This window comes from Magallana gigas, chromosome 3, assembly GCF_963853765.1.
Source record: "Magallana gigas chromosome 3, xbMagGiga1.1, whole genome shotgun sequence".
Taxonomy (NCBI): Eukaryota; Metazoa; Mollusca; class Bivalvia; order Ostreida; family Ostreidae; genus Magallana; species Magallana gigas.
The window spans coordinates 9,984,119-10,003,450 of NC_088855.1; the positions used below are offsets into that span (position 1 = coordinate 9,984,119).

At 35.7% G+C, this 19,332-nt stretch overlaps 3 protein-coding genes across 11 annotated transcripts in view; 1 reads left to right on the forward strand and 2 right to left on the reverse strand.

The window, feature by feature from the left end:
* Nucleotides 1-221: 221 nt before the first annotated feature.
* Nucleotides 222-1,520, reverse strand: LOC105328607 (small conductance calcium-activated potassium channel protein 2). Its single transcript, XM_011429553.3, has one exon. It carries the CDS (start codon nt 1,518-1,520, stop codon nt 222-224), a length of 1,299 nt encoding a protein of 432 aa, XP_011427855.3.
* Nucleotides 1,521-3,472: 1,952 nt separating this feature from the next.
* On the forward strand, nt 3,473-5,820 carry LOC105328596 (small conductance calcium-activated potassium channel protein 2). The gene is made up of 2 exons (XM_066077702.1): nt 3,473-3,713; nt 4,662-5,820. Exon 2 carries the CDS (start codon nt 4,672-4,674, stop codon nt 5,818-5,820), a length of 1,149 nt encoding a protein of 382 aa, XP_065933774.1. The 5' UTR covers nt 3,473-3,713; nt 4,662-4,671.
* An 8,068-nt stretch (nt 5,821-13,888) lies between these two features.
* The window catches only part of LOC105328597 (small conductance calcium-activated potassium channel protein), a 29,798-nt gene continuing 24,354 nt past the window's right edge, over nt 13,889-19,332 (reverse strand). For 7 of the 9 annotated variants that reach the window (XM_011429530.4, XM_011429532.4, XM_011429529.4 and 4 more), the window contains 2 exons: nt 17,383-17,469; nt 13,889-16,599 (listed from right to left, as the gene is read on the reverse strand). In XM_011429530.4, coding sequence (XP_011427832.1) covers nt 15,157-16,599; nt 17,383-17,403 — 1,464 coding nt within the window. In that variant the 5' untranslated portion in view covers nt 17,404-17,469 and the 3' untranslated portion in view covers nt 13,889-15,156. Of the gene's footprint in view, nt 16,600-16,906; nt 16,974-17,336; nt 17,470-19,332 lie in introns of those variants that run through there. The other 2 variants (XM_020067357.3, XM_066078446.1) reach the window with 2 other exon arrangements.

The window sequence follows — 19,332 nt, forward strand, 5'->3', positions numbered from 1 at the left end:
TAAATGATGTAGAGTGTATATGATGGTGTTTACATAAAAGTTACACAGTATTATGATAATGGCATACAGTCATGTGTAACAATCGTTTCACGAAATCGATCAATCATTTGCATATACGTATTCCTGGTGCAAGAGGTTAAAGGCACTTTCCATATAATTCTCTCATCGGTTTATTTAAAAACAAAATACATGAATAAAATCCATAAAAAAGAGTCGTTGTGCTATCTTTCAACTTTTGACAATATTAAATCTATTTTCTCCTCCAATGAATTGAATCTACTTTCGAGAACACCGACTCTCTGTTCAACACGCCACGTGACCTCCGCCACATCGACCACGCCCACTGTGTCGTCATAGATGTCCATCATCTCCTCCCTCGTCGTCCTCATCATCTTCAGGCTCTGTTTCACCTTATCCTTAAGTCTGGAAATTTCACGATAACCTGCTTTGCCAGACTTTATCAAAACAGTTAACTTAAAGAACGATTTTATTGCGTCCGCAGCGGCGGATTTCTTTTTGCAAGAAGTTTGAACACGTGACGCAAAGGCAAACACGTGTTTCTCGCTTCGGGTGTGTTCGATTTGCTGTGCTATTATTGCAATTAAAAGAGAAGAAGTGATTAATCCCATGACAGCGGTCACGACAGCAACAAACCTACCACAGTAGCTCTCCGGCAAAACATCACCGTGGTCCGAAGACAAAAACACCATCGTAATGATCCACAGGGATTCAAAGATGGAGTTCTTCTTGTACTTGTTCCGGTCAAAATACAACTCGCACGCTCTGTAGGCCCAAGTATTCACAATGACCGTGGTTACCATAACAACTATGAGGAGGAACCCTGGCCTCTTGCTGATCAGAGCTTTGATCACAAAAGTGGTGTTTATTTTTGTTTTGCTTATCATTCCAATGCTGTAAATGAAGGTGTCTGTCACCATGTTGCTATGAACAACAGCAAAATGACAAACGAGATATAAGCGGCCCAGCATCACTATGGACAGGATCGCATCAATGCTCACGGAATGGATAACACCTTGCGTTGAAGAGTATTCAAACTTGATATTTCCAGGAAACGGGTGGATGGAGCAGACGACTAATTCTAAAACTAAATACATCCACTGACGAAATGTCATCACCGACAGAACGCTTTGGATGTTTGAATCCAGCGCTCTGATTTTTGCAGAAACATAATATTCTGCACAAATAAAAATCAGGAGAAACACCGTAGACAACGAGATTAAACACTTCAGCATGAGAGAATAAAAGCCGACTTTGGAGATTTTCTGGTTAATATACAACTCCGCCTCAAAAACCATCAGGATGATCCCAATCATCGCCAGGGCAAATTCCATGTCTACTACCCGGCGTCTACACGTCATCAAGGCAAGTCTTAACTCCAGTTTCTGAGCCAAAGACAGAGTCCCTTTCTCGAGTACATTATCTTTTTCCGTTTTTACAGACTCTGTATATTTTTTCCGGAAGTTTCCTGCGTTCAAGGGAGTCCTCTGTGGGTCTGACATTTTTTTAATGGTTGAAACTGTTGAGTAACTCGCGCAGTAATTCAACACCTGTCAGGTGGATGGTAGTACAAAAGGAAACAAGCTGTGGGTTTGAAATACATCTAGATACTGTTGATTGATCGGTACTTATTGCACGTGAGTCATCACGTATAACATGTAAATAGTAACATATTTTACAGTCCTTGAGAAAATATATATAAATATTGACATCACAAAAACCAACCTGTATAAATTTTATCATCACCTGCGTACATTTGCATTACTTTTTACTTACAAGTCCGTGTCATGTACGTAACATGCCGAAACATCAATAATATGTTGATGATGTTGTAATCTCCATATATAACGAAATATCCTTGTTATTTAAAGAACAATAGATTTAAGATCTAACACATAAATGATTTTGATGAATTTTATCCTTAAAAATTACATACCGATTTTATCATAGCTGTTATGTTGTTGAATATTGAATGACACCACTGCAACGACTTTCAATTTAAATAATTTACATTTTAATCAAGAAATACACGCGTTCTAACGCAATTCATTTTTAAAATTGTAAAAATCGTCAGTATCATTTTTTCAACTATCTTTTTTAATATAAAAATGAAGTAGTTAAAAAATTGGCTAAACTGAAATAATAGTCAATATAAATAGAGACATAAATACCTTAATGTTATTTTTGTCTCTGATATATTAGTTTTATGATGAAATATTCAACGTAACAAAAGGCCCATGGGCCACATCGCTCATCTGAGCAACAATAGACATCATAAAATTAGCTTTATGGAGTCATATACAAAATATCTGAATAGTGTCATATAATAGATCCTGTATAAAATTAAATTCACTGCATATTCTACTGTTTATCACTGGGTCCCTTTGTAACAGGATTAGTTTACAGTCATATAACATATTGAGCATTGCGGTTCTCGAGAAGATCTTAAACAACTGTTTATACACGGATTATAAACCTATATCAAATTTGGAACCCCTTTGAGGCACAAGAATTTCCAGGGGTCAAAGTCTAAACCATTCTAAAGAATCAACAATATGTCAAAATGCTTGCATATAAGTCAGACAACAGATAGACGTCTGACAAAAAGTGATCAGAAAAACTCACTTGAGCTTTGAGCTCAGGTGAGCTAAAACTACTCGACTTAAATCAGCTTGAGTGATACTGAGTTGTTTATAGTGTCAAATATTCATTCAGATTCATCTGAAGTGCAATACATGCAATTTGATATATGCTGTAAACGTTTATTACGCATTATATTAAATATTGTTTCAGAGTTGTGTAAAGTTATCCATTAATATCAATCACCTGCATGAGAAGGAAGAGGAAGGTACTACATATTCGTCTTCAATGCCTACAAAATATGTATTTTATAGTAGTCTTAAATTGACTATGTTTCAACGAGATCAGAACTGGCTTCGATTAGCTAGCATTGATTTTTTATCGTGTTGAGATATATTGATAAACGTGTGTGTGTGCATGTTGGGGTTATTATAGCTTTATTTGGCAAAATACAGGTGAAATGATGACAATCATATCTTGAATCATGCTAACAATTGCTTTTATAAAAGCGCAATCTTATTAAAATAAGACTTGTAAAACCGCAATAGCGTATCATACAAGTCAAATGTTAATGAAAATTGATAAGAATGCAGTCCGTTTAAAATTATCGTCTTACTATTGTGTTGATTTTGGATAATAAATTAGATATTCTATGTGAACAAGCCTTTACTCTCATAAGACAGTACACAATAGAATTTCCATACATGCATGCATGTGGACATTTTTTTTTTCAATTTTTCAGGCATGCCTAGATTGTGTCCGTTTTAAATACGATGAGGACAATGGTGTCAAATATCAGAAAATAAATTACATAAACTGACGGTAAAGGGAGATCAGAGAGCAGTACATTAGCCATTAGCAATTGAATATACGAAAGAGTACAATTTTCAATTTTGATATAATTGATCACAAGTGTGAATACGTACATCTTCTATGTCACCGTATTGATTATTCGTTTTTAATTTCATTGCACAGGCGTACAATTTCATTGTATTGGTGTGTACAACGTCTACACTGGGCCATCTGTTGCCAGTTCGACATCAGCCCGACACACTACAATACCTCGGTGTTTGTACAGGGACCCACGCCGCGGAGACCACGCCTTCACCATGTTGGTATGTACTGTATGGTCGTCCATGTTTTTTACGAACATTTACTTTCATTGAATCAACAAACCTTTCTTTATGTAAGATTACCCTATTGAAAGAGTCAGTGACACTCGAAACGCAAAAAAAAAAACCGATTAAGAAATTGTATATTTTTGGTCATAGTTCTATATATACTATTTGATTTTGATATTGAAATTATGTAAACTGCAATTGAAGTTTTCGTTTGTTTGAATAATTGATACATAAGCAATAAATCAAATATCGAAAGATTGCTCAATATTACACTAGTTTGTACTGGATGACACGAACTGCAGTTCAGTACTTGCATGTCATATTCTATAGTTGAGTTACAAAGAGCGCCACAAGCGACACAGCAGGTGCTGATGAGTGATGCATTTTTTGTGTCTCATGCATTTTTCTGTATTTTTTTTTCAAAAACGTTTTCAAATACAAACTATATACATCTCTCGCACCAAGATTAAACTGAACACAGCTTTAGTTTTAAACTGATGCGAAATCAGCTGACTGTTTTATAAATAACATCTGTTAAATTTTAAGTGAGGTCATCCGTATTGTCTACTTGCGAAAAAAATAAAGATTCTGACAAAATCTTGCATTTATCTGTCAATAAAACTGTCACGTCGCATTTGTGAGATGAAATCGATTCTGTTAAAAGAGATCTGAGTAAACAGAGTCCTAACAATACAGTGTATTTAACTGGCAACAGACTGGTCAGGGTCGATGTTCGAATCACCCTTGTATATCTATTGATTCGGCATCATATAGACAACTCAAGAGGGTCTGTATAGCTTTTAACTGCTTAACGTCTAAAAAACACACCTAGGTATAATGAAAACACACTAAGTAAGGTGAGGAGGCGTTCGTGATTTCTTCCTCATTTTCTTTATGCAATATTTTTTCGTTTATTTGGTCTGATAATCAATTTGGTTACAGGAGGAGTGCGATGAGCGGGTACGACTGTGACAACCCTAATCTTCCGCTCTGTATCAACGACGGCCTCAAAATGAAGTACATGGGAAATACTGAGACAAAAGAGACGCCCAATGTGAGTAGAACTTCATGGCCTAAAACTGAAGCTAAACTCTCTCTTGGGCAGAAAATTGAATATAGGAGGGAACTACTTCACAGGCGGCGGCGCATCGTGGATACTGAGTTTACCCTGGCCATGATCGGCATAGTCTTAATGGTGGTAGAGACAGAGCTATTTATCAGTTATGGCATGGAAAAAGTTAGCATAGCATCCATCGTATTGAAAACGATAATATCAGTCACCACGGTAATCTTACTGTTTTGTATATGTCTAAACTATTACACGGGAGCCAAAATAAAGATGGTCGACGCAGGTTTGAAGGAATGGTACATGGCGACATCCTATTGGCATTGGTTTGGGTTGGTTCTAGAGTTACTTATTTGCAGCATACATCCCATTCCGGGAAACATACAGTTACCCTACGCGTCACCTGACGGGGTCCGTCGGACGGTCAGTCTGGACGCTGTGCTGTCCATTGTAATGGTGGCCCGCCTCTATTTGGTGGCCAAGTTCGCAGTGGTACACAGCGTTCTACTGACGGATACCTCTATATACAGTATAGGAGCCCTCAGTAAAGTCAAGATCAACACGCTGTTTGTCTTCCGGGCCGCCATGAGAAATCGTCCAGGGCAGCTTTTACTTATGGTCATGGTTTCGACGTTTGTCGTCAATACTTGGGCGATGAGAGCATGTGAGCTGTACTACGAACGAGGGAACTATCACAAAAATTCGTACTTGGAATCCATGTGGTTGGTCGCCATTACTTTTTTGACTGTGGGTTACGGTGACAGAACACCACAGAGTTATTGTGGAAGGTACATCTCCATAGTAACTGGTTGCATGGGTGTTATAACTACCGCTTTACTGGTAGCCATCATAGCAAGGTATCTTCAGCAGACCAGATCTGAGAAATATGTGTTTAATTTTGTGTCACGTCTGCAGATTGAAAATCGGAAGAAAACAGCAGCCGCAAATGCAGTGAAAGCGGTACTGAGACTTCATATTCTGAGACGTTATGGAGACGAGTTCAAAGGTGAAATAAGGAAATTGAAGATAAATTGAAGATAAATTGAAAACTTCTTTAAACGAAATAAGATGTGCTAGAGAAGACAAGAAGGTAATAGGTGATGATGCTGTTGGCATTGTTGATGTTGCCCATACTGTTGATAAAATCATGAATGAGCTTGACCGGAAGTTCGCAGACGACAAGCAGAATCGAGAGCGTTTGCAGATCATTGACCATCGACTGGACGCCATGGAAACAAAGTTAGAAAAATTGTGTGACATGATGTCAACAATCTCTAGATAAGATACAAATAATTAACACTAAATTGAACAAAATTCGCAATTGGTTCTTACCTCAAAGGCCATTGTTTTGTGTATAGTGTACGTTGTGAGTTATATGATGACATATGTGATAATTTAAAGATTTAAAGAATGATCTCTTAATTATAATGTGATTTTATAGATAAAGTTATAGAACAACTCCACCTCCCTGCAGACAGGTTACAATTTTCGAAATAATTCCTTGATTTAAAATTAATTTTCAATTTAAATTTATTTCCAGTGTACATATGACCTACTATAGTATTAGCTTGCAATAAATTCTGCACAGAAAATAAAATTACATGTGTGCTTGATTAGATAAAGGTTTATAAAACTTATAATGACATAATGATTTGTTTATCTACATTTGCCAAGCAATTCATTGATGTGTCCTGCAGCAGAGGCGGATCCAGCAATTTTGAAAAAGGGGGGGGGGGGGTTCCAATTGATGAAAATCATTACGTGCAAAATACATTATTTGTCAATAAACAAGGCCTTTTGAACGTTTTCCGTGCGTAAATTTAATGAACATTTATCTCATCAATATCTATTTCACATCTATTTTAATATCAGAGTGCACTGCATTATTGAGCGTTTTGGTTTAAGTAAGGAAGATTTGCATAATTTCCAGCCTTGAAAAAACCCAAGTCTCCAGCAAAGAGAACGTGCGTCTATGCTATGCTTAATAGAAAGAAACATTAAGAAACCAAAAATAATTCAGACTTATTACGACAAGCTATTATAAAAATGAATTTTTGGTAAAAATCTTTTTATGTCTTTGATGTTTTAATTCTGAACTATTTATTGACTTTGATTTCTATCGGTTGCCTTCTTAAATAAAGGTCTAAATTATAGGATATGACAAAAATGGGGATATTTTATCTGCTGAATAGATAGAACATGTGAAATACAATTGTACAAGCAATAGTCGTCCCAGGGAACTTGAATTTAAGTGACCTCTGTATAATGGGTGCGCCACATCACTCGGCACTAGTACAGATGCGATCTTATTCAGGAAAGTTTTGAAAAGTTGTGCATTTTCATAATGGTTTATATAAAAAAAACCTACACGGTATTTTGTAACATAATTTCCGATTCTTGGAAACAAAACAAAAAAGGGCTTTCTTTTGTGTTTCATGTGGGTATGAAGGTACGGTATAGCTAGCATTCAAGAAAAATAGCATAACTTGCATAAAATGAACTATGATCGATTTTTTAAAGAAATAGAGCAGACAATACATTGTAGATGTTACTATAAATCTGTGTTTTTAGCGACATTGCTTAGTTAATTTTTAGGGTTTTTCATATAAGAAATACATGTACAATGTAAATTACGGTGCGTTGTAAAAAATTCTTTAAATTAGCAATTTTAAAAGCATTTATTTGAAATAATTACAGTATTTATATTATAAATTGGGACAATTGCCTTTAAATAGGCATTACAAGTTTTCAATTTTTTTATATGTCCCAGAGAAAGGGGGGGGGGGGGGGGGGGTCCGACCCCCGGAACCCCCCCCCCCCCTTCTGGATCCGCCAATGCTGCAGTATAAACTAGACTGGGTGACTGAGTACTCTGAGTTGTTTTCATATTCCGTGTGACGAGTTACCTCCCGTGTCGTTAACAGTCGCTCGCTTTTGTTGGAATCGAGAATTTCCGGGAATGCATTCTAATTATTTTGAAAAAGCAATTTTCCACCAAAATAGCTAAGGCAGATTGCATGAGTAAATATTATAAGAATATTCTATTATTCCAGAGAGTGGGTACGAGGGGAGGTATTGTTTGTCGGATGACGATGACTCATTTATATATCATGTATTTTTGTGTAATCTTCGGGGAAAAAAAACTTCTGTCGTGAAATGTATGTTAACTTTACTGTTTGTGATACATCCCAAGAAAAACACTTTTGGGAATCATGACGTTAAATTCAAAGTTCGATAATTCTAACTTGGTTACCTGACAGCATAAACATGCAGTTATATATATCAAGATAAGATTGAAGCTTGTTGAAAATATCTTTAAAAAAAAGTCTTTATTTTTTTATTCATTGTTTTCTCCATTGTAATCAGCACGTGAATCGGTAATACAGTATATTGATAAATAATGTGCGTGTATAGACCAAAGAATTATGAAAAGGGATACTTTTCAGTTGTGTCCAAAAAAAAAGGGTGTCTTTGATTTGGCTAGATTTGCCATAAGTTATTCCTATGCTCTGTACAATGACATAAATATCATAAAAACTGCTAATTACTGTCCAAGTCGCTTAGTTTTAAGAATTCGTTAATGCGTGACGAGTTTACCTAAACTTGATGTATCATAATTTATTGGTCAACAGTCTCCCCTCCTATAAATAAATTAATAATGATAAATACATGGAAATAAATTTCAAAAAAAAAAAATAAGATACAAAATGGCTTAAAAAGATACTGGCGATTTTGAAAAAAAAAATCAGTCGCATGCCAAATTGCACCTAAGCTACCGAAGATGGCCAAATGGTAGACTATTGTGAAAGAAGGAAAATTAATCTTTAACGAATTTACCCCCCAAAAAAGAACTTGGATATTTTTTAAAAAGTTTGTTACAAAGAAAGAATCTTATCTAAAATTTGATTAATATCATTAATATCTTTGATTGTTATTTGATATTTATTCACCCGAAAAAGGTACAATGGGCAGCCATAAACATAATAAAATATTTTGAATCTTCTCTCTAAGTTTGCTTTGACTTTTTGAAGAAATTTGAACCATAACATTTTAAACCAAAATTATTACGAAAAAAAAGAGATCGTTACTAATGCATGAAAAAACTGCGACTCATGCAAGTGTTATCTTCCCTTTTACACCACTCGTCTCTGCTGCAACAAGCGTAGTCGGCATGTCGTGTAAAATGTATATAGTACAGGCACCTGGCGTTAAAAATCTTGCTTGCAAGTTATTTTTCAATGAAAAATGTCACCGTGCGAAATAAATATGTTGACATGCAAGATAATTATGTCAAAATGCAACATAATATGTTGAAATGCAATCGGATTAAAATTTTGAAAAATCCTTTACCGCCCACATGTGCCTTCCAACATGCTAGATGTTATTTATGTCGACATGCGAGGTAAATATATTGACATGCAATTTATTTATGATAACATGCAATTTATTTACATGTATGTTGACATGCAATTTAGATGTATTTATGTTGACATGCGAGATAAATATGATAACATGCGACTTATGAGTGTCGAAATGCGAGGAAAAATATGTTGACATGCAACTTAGCTATGTTGACATGCAACTTATTTATTTTAACAAGTTGCATGTCAACATATTCATCTCGCATGTCAACATAACGAAGTTGCATGTTAACATAAATAAGTTGCATGTCAGCATAAGGAATATTAGTTTCATGTTTACATAAATCAGCTGCATATGAAGATACTTTTTTCGCATGTAATCATGAATAAGTTGTATGTCGACATAAATAAGTTGCATTTAAACATATGCCAACATAGATAATTTGCATGTCGACATAAATAATTACAATCTAGAATACTGGAAGTCACACGTGGGCGACATTTAAGATTTTGTGAGATAACCTGATTTGAATTATTTTTTTACGTCAACATAGAAATGTTGCAAGTTGTGTTGACACAACTATCTTACATGTCAACATATCTATCTTGCATGTCGACATATTTAATAGATAAATAACTTGTAACGTACAAATCAAGTCTTTCTGGTGGCATATTTCTGCCCCCAACATGCAAGATAGATTACGTTAACCGACAAGAAAATTATGTCAACACACAAGATAATTAATAATTAATCTTTTAAGATAATCTGATTTTTATATGGGTAAAATCACTTACCAAAAATACGCCCAGATTTGACATCATAGATGCAATATGCAACATAATTATCTTGTGTGTTGACATAATTTTCTTGTCGGTTAACGTAATCTATCTTGCATGTTGGGGGCAGAAATATGCCACCAGAAAGACTGGATTTGTACGTTACAAGTTATTTATCTATTAAATATGTCGACATGCAAGATAGATATGATTAAAAGATTAATTATCTTGCTTGTAGACATAATTATCTTGCATGTTGGCATAATTTTCTTGCATGTTGACATAAATTTTGCAGAGAGAGAGAGAGAGGGAGAGAGAGAGAGAAAGAGAGAGAGAGATAGAGAGAGAGAGAGATATGAATGATTAATGTAGCCCTCCCTGGTTTGTAATTTTCATCCTCTATAATCCCACAAGGTTAATGATGACGTAGAGTTTTCCCATTGTCTTAGAATTCGAAAGATATACTGGAATATTACTCTAGATCATTACACTTGGGATTTTACATGTAATCCATTTATAAGTAACCGACCGTAAATTGTTATTTCTTATCAAATAGGAGCGCACTTTGCTTAGAATGTCGAAAAAAACTGATCATTCCTATTGTAAAATAAATGCATTGAATTTTCCCTTTTCAAAATTTCTCAAATGAAGTTTTTGTGAATAAAAACTGACAAAAAGAAAGAAAATCAGTGATTATATTAATGATTCTGAAATTAGATGTAGAGAATTATTATTAAAATTTGTATTTGACCACCACGTGAAAACTAGATACTTCTCCATTCCATGTTCATGGATGCTGATTGACCTGGGGCTCGCACAATATTTCTCTCATTAATACATGTACTAATGCTAGAAGGTCAATAAAAGCATTCACATGTACATGTTTGACATGTATACTAGTATTTATATCTGGTGGTGACATTTGCATCGTTGTTTGATATCTCGTAAAAAATTATCATACATAATAATTTCAAACGCAACCAAAACTTCTTTTGTGTGATAAAGTAAATGACCATAAAAAGCTGACCTAAACATTTTTTTTTTCAAATTGATTCCCTTTTCATCATCGATAAATGTTCCTTTTTCGCCCCCTCTGCTGAAATTGACCTTTTGATAGCAATGCTACAGTAACACTTAAACTGCATCAAAGACGTTATCAGAATGAAAACAGAAAACTCGACTACAAGTCGATATTACATCAGTATAAACCTCAAGCCTGGATTGATCGGTCCGTCACCGAACACAGCAATGCTATAAATTAACAATAAAATCCCACATTAGAAGATGAACGGGTATTTCACCAGTCTCTTTTATACCGGCCAGGTATTATCGTTACCCCGAGTATCTCGAGTACGAACTAATAAATCACATGAGGAGATATCTATTTTTTTTTGGAAGAAGAAAAATCTATATGAAGTTGCTCTCTGTTTGTGCCGTTCTATTTAGAAATCAAGGAGCATATGATTCATTGATTCACATCCCTTCGAGGGTCTTTAGGCATTTTGTCGAGACGTTGCAAAATCATTGGTTCAAGTGCCAAAAAAAAAAAAGAATTCAGAAGCTCTGACAGGCTGTATTCTCGAACTATACGTGTACTTCACACAAAGCTTTAAAATACTTTGCCGTCGTGGATTGCTTATATTAAGAGAGCTGGATGTTCGTGACCATTTTTAGGCTATATTCGCCTTCTTTAGACGAAGAGCTCTCTATAAATATATAGGAAAATGTTCAAATTTTAAAGCTAAATAGTTTATGGCCCAAAATATCATATTTAAATATCTAAGGCAGATCTAGTGATTAATTTGTTGACCCTCCAGCTTCGTTAATATGCTTTTTACGTGTACTAAGAATTAATGATACACAATTGAATATTCATATGAACTCTGACTTACAATACCATTGCAGTTTTTGGCAAGGTCACTCCGCTTCGAATATACCTCCTAAAACCCAATGGATTCTCACCGATGGTAATTGTTCCCCCCGTAGAGACCTGTAGTAATATCAATTACAGTAATTTGATTTACGAAACTTTTTCGATTTTATCACCTTGAATGATTTGACCTTTACAACGGTGTCCGGATAGAGCAAATGGAAAAACTCAACAGCGCGTTTGGGGAATGCACTTTACAAACGCCGACGCCAAACAAAAATTGCATGTAGCTAGTCGTCGCAACGCCATGCAACCCGCTTTGAAAATGCCACAACTTTACACGATACACCGTCGTGCGAATATTACCTCAGACAACGATTAATTACATCGTCAACGAACACATGATCGCATAAACGCCACGTACCCTCTAATACAGCGAAATTGCAACACTACGACTGCGTATTGCGTGAAGTTGTGTTAGCGCGACGGTGGTTTTTTTTTAAAGTCTTATCGGTAAAATTATAGCGCAAATGCGTATTATGTGACATTGACCTTGCACTTATTACTCTCGACGCGCTTTTGAGTTTTTGTAGGGTTTTATCGGGGTACAAACAAATGTCCTGTTGCAGACAAACGTTCTTTTGCATTATACTTTTCAGTCAAACGAAATATTTTCATCATTAAAAAGACTTTAAAAGACCGAATTAGTCTGTTTAAAACTCCGCATGACGCTTGCCTCGCACCCAGAAGTTTAGTGTTTGAATCCAATTCGCAATTGTTGATTTTTCAAAATGATGTAACATTGCCAGTCATGTGTGACGAGATAAGAGTAACAATCAAAGATCTATTTGTTTTAAAAAAAAATTCGTACATGTACTGCGTATCTTTGACAAAGATTGAGCTAAACATAGAAAATCATTAGACAAATATTTCATTTTGCAGAAAGATAGCTTATCGGAGAACATGGGTTAGCCATCTACAGTTTTCCCGGAAATTTACATTTTACAGCTAACTGCATATGACCGTATTGTAAAACTTTGTTGTGTGTACGACTTTAAGACTTCTTATTACTATATTCATTTATTTATTTATTTATTTATTTTGGGGGGTTGTTTGTTTTTTGCATGTATTTTGACCTTTGTGGAAAATTAGGTTAAAAAGCAGAGCTTTTAAATTAAATGCTCATATCAAGTGTGTGGCCGTAGTTATTGAATTCTGTCTTTTAATATTTACATTTAGCCTCATTGAATATTTAATGAAGCGAGCTAGTAATTTAAGAGGTAGGATTTTAGTTAATCAGTTGTATCACTTGTGTAAAGGAACAATAGTATAGATACACGTATTTACTCCTTAGTACATGTTTACTGTAAAAAATGACAACCGAAAAAAAATATAAAATGTATAAACTGTAAAAAAGAAAAATTAAAAATTGACTTTCATTTATGAAAAAATTTGAATTAAATTAAATTCTAAATACAGACATTGCTGTGTGTGTTCGTGTTTTTTTTTTTACCTCAATCAATCTGAAATCCCCCTTTCCGAACGAATTATTGCTCTGATATCAACTAACGATGAGTTCTGAGAATTTAAGGTTGAATCAATGTTTAATACAATAAATGAAAATTATCTATAAATCGCGTAAAATAGATTGGAATTGAATGTGACAATTCTATATAACGACCAACAACCGAATTATTTTTTCCATTTTCATTCGCTCTATGAAACAAACACCGAAAATGAATAGTTTGCCTTTAATAAATAACCTATACTAACGCATAAGATCGGCCATTACCCTAGGGACATAGAAATTGTAATATCGGGAGATCCTTAAAAAAAACTCCGATGATTAAGCAAAGGTTCAAAGTTGAGGACCTTTACTATCAAAAACATATCAGAATAATCAAAAACCTTTGTTTGCGTTTAAAAAATGTAGATGTCTGTCTTGCCGTAAATTAATAAACCTACCATTAAATTCTCTCTCTCTCTCTCTTTCTCCCTCTCTCTCTCTCTCTCTCTCTCTCAAATTGAAAGAACAGGGTCAAACCTGGCCAAGACATGCAATTTGTATCTATTGATAAAGACAAGCAGACAACAATTCATCTTCAAGCAATTTACTGTCGATGTAAATGAAAATAATATGTTTGGTATCATACAGCTTAACAACAGTCTATTAGTAGTCAGACAGACAGCTTAGTTTTTTATTCAACAGTTACAAGTCGGTTTATTCCCCCCTCTAGTCTACAATTCTTTCACAATCCACCATTGTTTCAAAATCTGAACGATAAAGTGGTATTCTAATCAACAATAACAAAAATTATCAAATCTTTAAACCTATTTTCTTGTTCCGATATCTAAACTAAAATGCAATGTGAAGTTAATAAAGCAATACCATGCTTCATTTCCATATCCGAAGCTTATTCCAGCTAGAAATATAAGTATATGAACTACACCAACAGTGTTAACCGAGAGTAAGGACGAGTACTGGACATGGGTTGGATTCGGACGTCGTCACTTCACTGTCCAGTGCCAAAAAGAATCACTATCTATTTCTCGTTCTGGCATGCACTGCCTACCAGAGCAACAGTCCAATCTTAATGTAGCTGTACTGTGTATTCTGTGAATTAGTTAATAGGAACACAATTAGCTGCATACTTGTCGAGCAGGTTTTTTTGCTTTTCTGTGGAATGTGTACGACTGGCTCTGACGAATAAATTGACCAAGATATAGATGTCTGTTAACGAGTACAATGGCTCTAAAGTGTTATAAAGATACTTAGTCATTAAATTGTTTTATTCCAGTGTTTTACTCATTTGTCTGCAATAAGTTGCATTTATTTAGTATTTTTTATACGTGGAGTTGTAAAAATAGGTTGTATGATCAAAATGTGTATACCTATCTAATGTTTTATTGACATTCGGAACTCAAAGGGGTTCGGATCGGAAGGTTTTTGAGGTATGGACAAGTGGCAGTGCACAAATACGAATTTTAACTTTCCGTTGCCGTTTATGGGGGAAAATCTTAATGATCAAATCACAGACATGTGAAGTTTTCAGTATATTGCCATTCAAGAAAACTTACAAAATTAACAAAATACTGAAAACAAAGTACAACCGATATTGGAAATCTGGAGAATATGAGCAGGTTACAAAACCATATAACAAAACAAAAGTAAAATTCAACTGTTCAACAAGCGTCAACAGACGTAACAATTTGCATAATTATATTTTGCATATAAATAATAGCGTCTTATATTACATGACCCACATGTATGTTACATCTCTATTAAAAAAAGATGTGATAAATACAGAGTTAAGTGTTAGAGATGTTTTCAAAAACAACAAAAAAGTGACGTTTTGCGACGTATTACGTTGGTTTTAATGACGGTTCAGTCCGCAACGTTGCGTCTTTTTGTCGGAGATACTCTCGCAACTCGTAGAGTTGGCTGTGCATATTAGTCATGAGTTTTTCCAGAGTGTCTAGTCTCTGTTGAATGTTTTCTTGCTCTGTTTTGATGGTTGAGGTATTGTCTGTGATTTCTGTGATATTTTTAGAAATTTCGACCACTCCGATCACGCTGTCCCTCATCTGAGACTTGCTAAACTGCGACTTCTTCATCCGTCTAATGGCGTCCAATAGTTTCCGGCGGTGCTTCAGAACACGTGGACAGTGAAATGAAAGTCCAGTCCTCCGCAGTTTCCAAACCATCATGGCCTGCTTAACGACATCCGCCGCAGCATGCCGGTGTAGTTTGTCGAGTTTAATTTGCTGAACAAATGTATGTACGTACTTCTCCGCTCGGGATTGTTCAAGTTTTCGAGCTAACACAGCAACACATAATGCCATTATACCAACCCCCATTAACCCAGTCGTAATAGCTATAATTCGGCCGCATATACTGTTCGGAACTACGTCACCGTAACCAAGAGTCAGGAACGTGACGGCCGTCAGCCATAGCGCCTGTAGGTAATTCCCGTGGTTCATATCAACCGTATGGTACTCACAGACTCTAATTGACCAACTACTGATCAAAAGAGTACATAGCAGAATAGCTGTCAAACAAGAACCCGGATGTGTGGTCATCAAGGCCTTGAACACGAACTGTGCGTTGATTTTCACTTTGCTGAGGGTTCCTAAACTTTGCACGGTCGTGTCCTTAAATAGGTCACTGTGAACCACTAAGTATCTGCACAGTAAATATAGCCGCAGAAACATAAGAACGGTTAGAAGGGAATTGATAGGAATGCGTTTATCCTGAAACACGGCACCATCATTGCCATACGTGACCACTACCACAGGTACCCGGATCTCACCGTACGGCAAAGGATGGATGGAACAGATGAGGACTTCCGTCAACACTTTTATAATTATGGAATAGTTGATGACCAGACGCCAGTTTTCTAATCCTGCCGTGATCAGCTGCAACTTGATTCCGATCAAGTTGTAAACAACGACTGACGCAACTAACAGTACGCTAGTGACTGACGTCACAATACGTAGAATCACAGACTCTGTGGTACTAGAAATCCCACCGTACCGTAGCTCTGTCTCTATCACATTCGCAACAATGCCAATGATTCCCAGAACAAACGAAGCATCCACTACTTTGGTTCTCCGTTCAATCAGTTGCTTCCTGCTATACAAGCGGAAACCAAGGTTTGATTTGCCATCCGAATGCTTTGAATTGGATTCCATACTCGGGGATTCTGATATCAGGTTTTCAGTACTGACGTATCGAGTATAGTTGGAATCCGTCTTAATCAGTGGAATACCCGGTCCCTCCATGACCTGGACAGTACCATCCAAAGACTGCAAACAGACAGACAAAAGATTAGTACCATACAAAGTTTACGAACAAAAAATATTTCCGAACCACCGTAAGACCCCAAACAAACAAAAAATGATATGACAATACCATCCGAAGGCAAAAAACAAACAGATAAAACAAAATTATTAATGAAATATAAGTACTATCCAAATACTACCAACAAACAAATTGACTGTCTTGTACAAAGACTACAAACAAACAAATTGGCAGTACCGAACAAATACCAAACAAACAAATTGACATTGTCGTTTAAAGACAACATACAGTGTACAAACAAAATGACGGTACCGTCCAAACACAAATAATGAATTTCAATCAGCAGCTTTTGAATTGTACAACCACGATGTCGTGAGGGCTTCAAATGATTTTCGGATCAAATGTTTACGATACTTATGATAAAGTTGACGTCATAAAAGGCTTTTAACGAAATGTCTTTTCTGCGAGATTCATTTAGCATCAATGCTTAAAAGCGATGTGCAATCAATTAACGTGAACGAATGACTGTTGATTCATGTACCTACCTCTTCATAAAACACTGTTGTTGTGTTGGTCGAATCAAGCGATATTATCTTGTTTTAACGCGGGTGTTATGAGACATTCTCTATTGACCAATTCATGAATAAATCTTTTTTTTCTCTCTTAATGCAAGTCTGCGATTAGAATTATTATTCAATATGATTTGATATCAGAGAGATTCGAAACTGATTGCGAAAGTTACCATGGAGATGATCTGCACAAAGTAGGAGCCTGAAGGCAATGGTTACCTTGAGTGCAGTGGCGTTCATAAGTCTCGACAGGACCGGATTGACCAGCGAACAGCATCATTCTTGTCATGTATCGCCAAGCATCGTCTGCAACGAGAAAATTAATAACGTCATCCTAAGTCCATAATCGTCTGCGAGTGAAATATGGCCATAAATTCTGCAGTGCAAACAAAAAATAAAGACACCCCAACATTGGGCGAACTTTTTTTTTTTGATCTTGCAAAGGACCCACTGTTGCACAGATTGATGAATTATCGATTGGGGTTTGTTTAAAATGTCGTTGAATAATCTAATGCCGACTTAATATAGTTGCTAGCATTTCACAACTGCCCACTAGATATTCGATGGAGGTAGTTATTTTGCTATAATCAATTTTATAGAGGTTATTTTTGCCTGTATCACTGGTGGTGATTTGCTATGTAGAATGTTCTGATGTCGATGCCCTTTCTTATCGGGACGGGATTTGGTCTCGGATGAGACAGTACCTAGGGGTGAGTGCTGATCCGATAGGATGATATTTCAATGACAATCTATTTTGCTTCAATCAAAACAAAAATTGTAGACAATAAATGGAAACATATCACTATTCGGCTATGGATAAAAAAAACCTAATACCATAGACAAGAAATACTAATGTCTGAATACACTCTCGTGTATATTTGTCACTCATCCAGAATTGGAAACGACCCTTGTGGAAAATAAAGCGTTTATCTGCCGGTGCTTTTTCTAAGTGCAGGCATGTTTTTATTTTCAGCATTAACATTTGCAGAGGCAACTGCAACATGCAAGATCACTCTATTCACACGTTATAATAGTTTAATTCTATGAAAACAGGGGGGAAGGGGGCTTTAACTGTCATGGAGGTCAAGAGATCTCATAAAGAAATGACAAGTGTACATGTAAAAAAAAAAAGGGGGGGGGGTTGGACATGATAAATAATGGACTTTTGTGCGAAACATTGAATCGATCGGTAGAAATAAATGCAATTATACATGTAGTAATGATCCCATTTTTGCAATTCATGTGTAGAATCATATTAAATGGCTGAGTTGTTTCAAATACACCCATGTTCCATAGTCTTCTTTATAATGTTTTATTGAAAAAATTACAATTGACTTAGACCGAATAAGCCATTGATTGAGACTGGGTCTACATTATATATGGAATTTCCACACCCTGTTAAAATAATCAGGGAAGATTTTTCATATTGAACAAATGTGACCCAATTGGTAATGCGATCTGGGGTGATCCATCAAGTCTGACATCAACTTAAGTTTGTACGTGATATCGCGCGGAGAAACAAAACACCTCAACATGGCCGCCACATTCACACCTGATAACCAATCAATCTTCTTTCGATGTGGATACAACATAGCTTCATTGTTCTAAAAGTTTGTGCCGAAATCCAAGTTCTGGTTATACTTTTCCTAAAACAGTAAAGTTCAAGCCAAAACCGTGACGATGATGTAGGGTTAATTTTTTTTTCTAATTCCATCTTTAATTAATATATTCGATGAGCCTTTTGTATTTAATCAAACGTATACAATACAAATTTACCACGCAGGCGCCAGTAAAAGACCTATTGCAACGTCAATTAATTCAAGCAATCCTTCCGAAAATATTCCATTAAATATGCAACAAACGCAGACTGGAGATTTAGAATATATATAATCATTTATCTAAAATATCTGTTTCTGTTAATTATTAAAGCGCCATCAATTCTAATTACAAATCAACACGCGCATGTGTGCGTTTAATTTCACGTGCAGGTAACAGATGGGCGTTGACGTCGTGTCCTGGATGCCAATGCATCTTCATTTATACTTAATTCCCATTTCTTATTGAAATTGATTCAACGCAGACGATTAATAATAAAACTTGGAATTTATCTAGTTCCCGTTTTTGCGATTTAAGTAATTCTAGAAACAATATTCTATAACGGCAATTTAA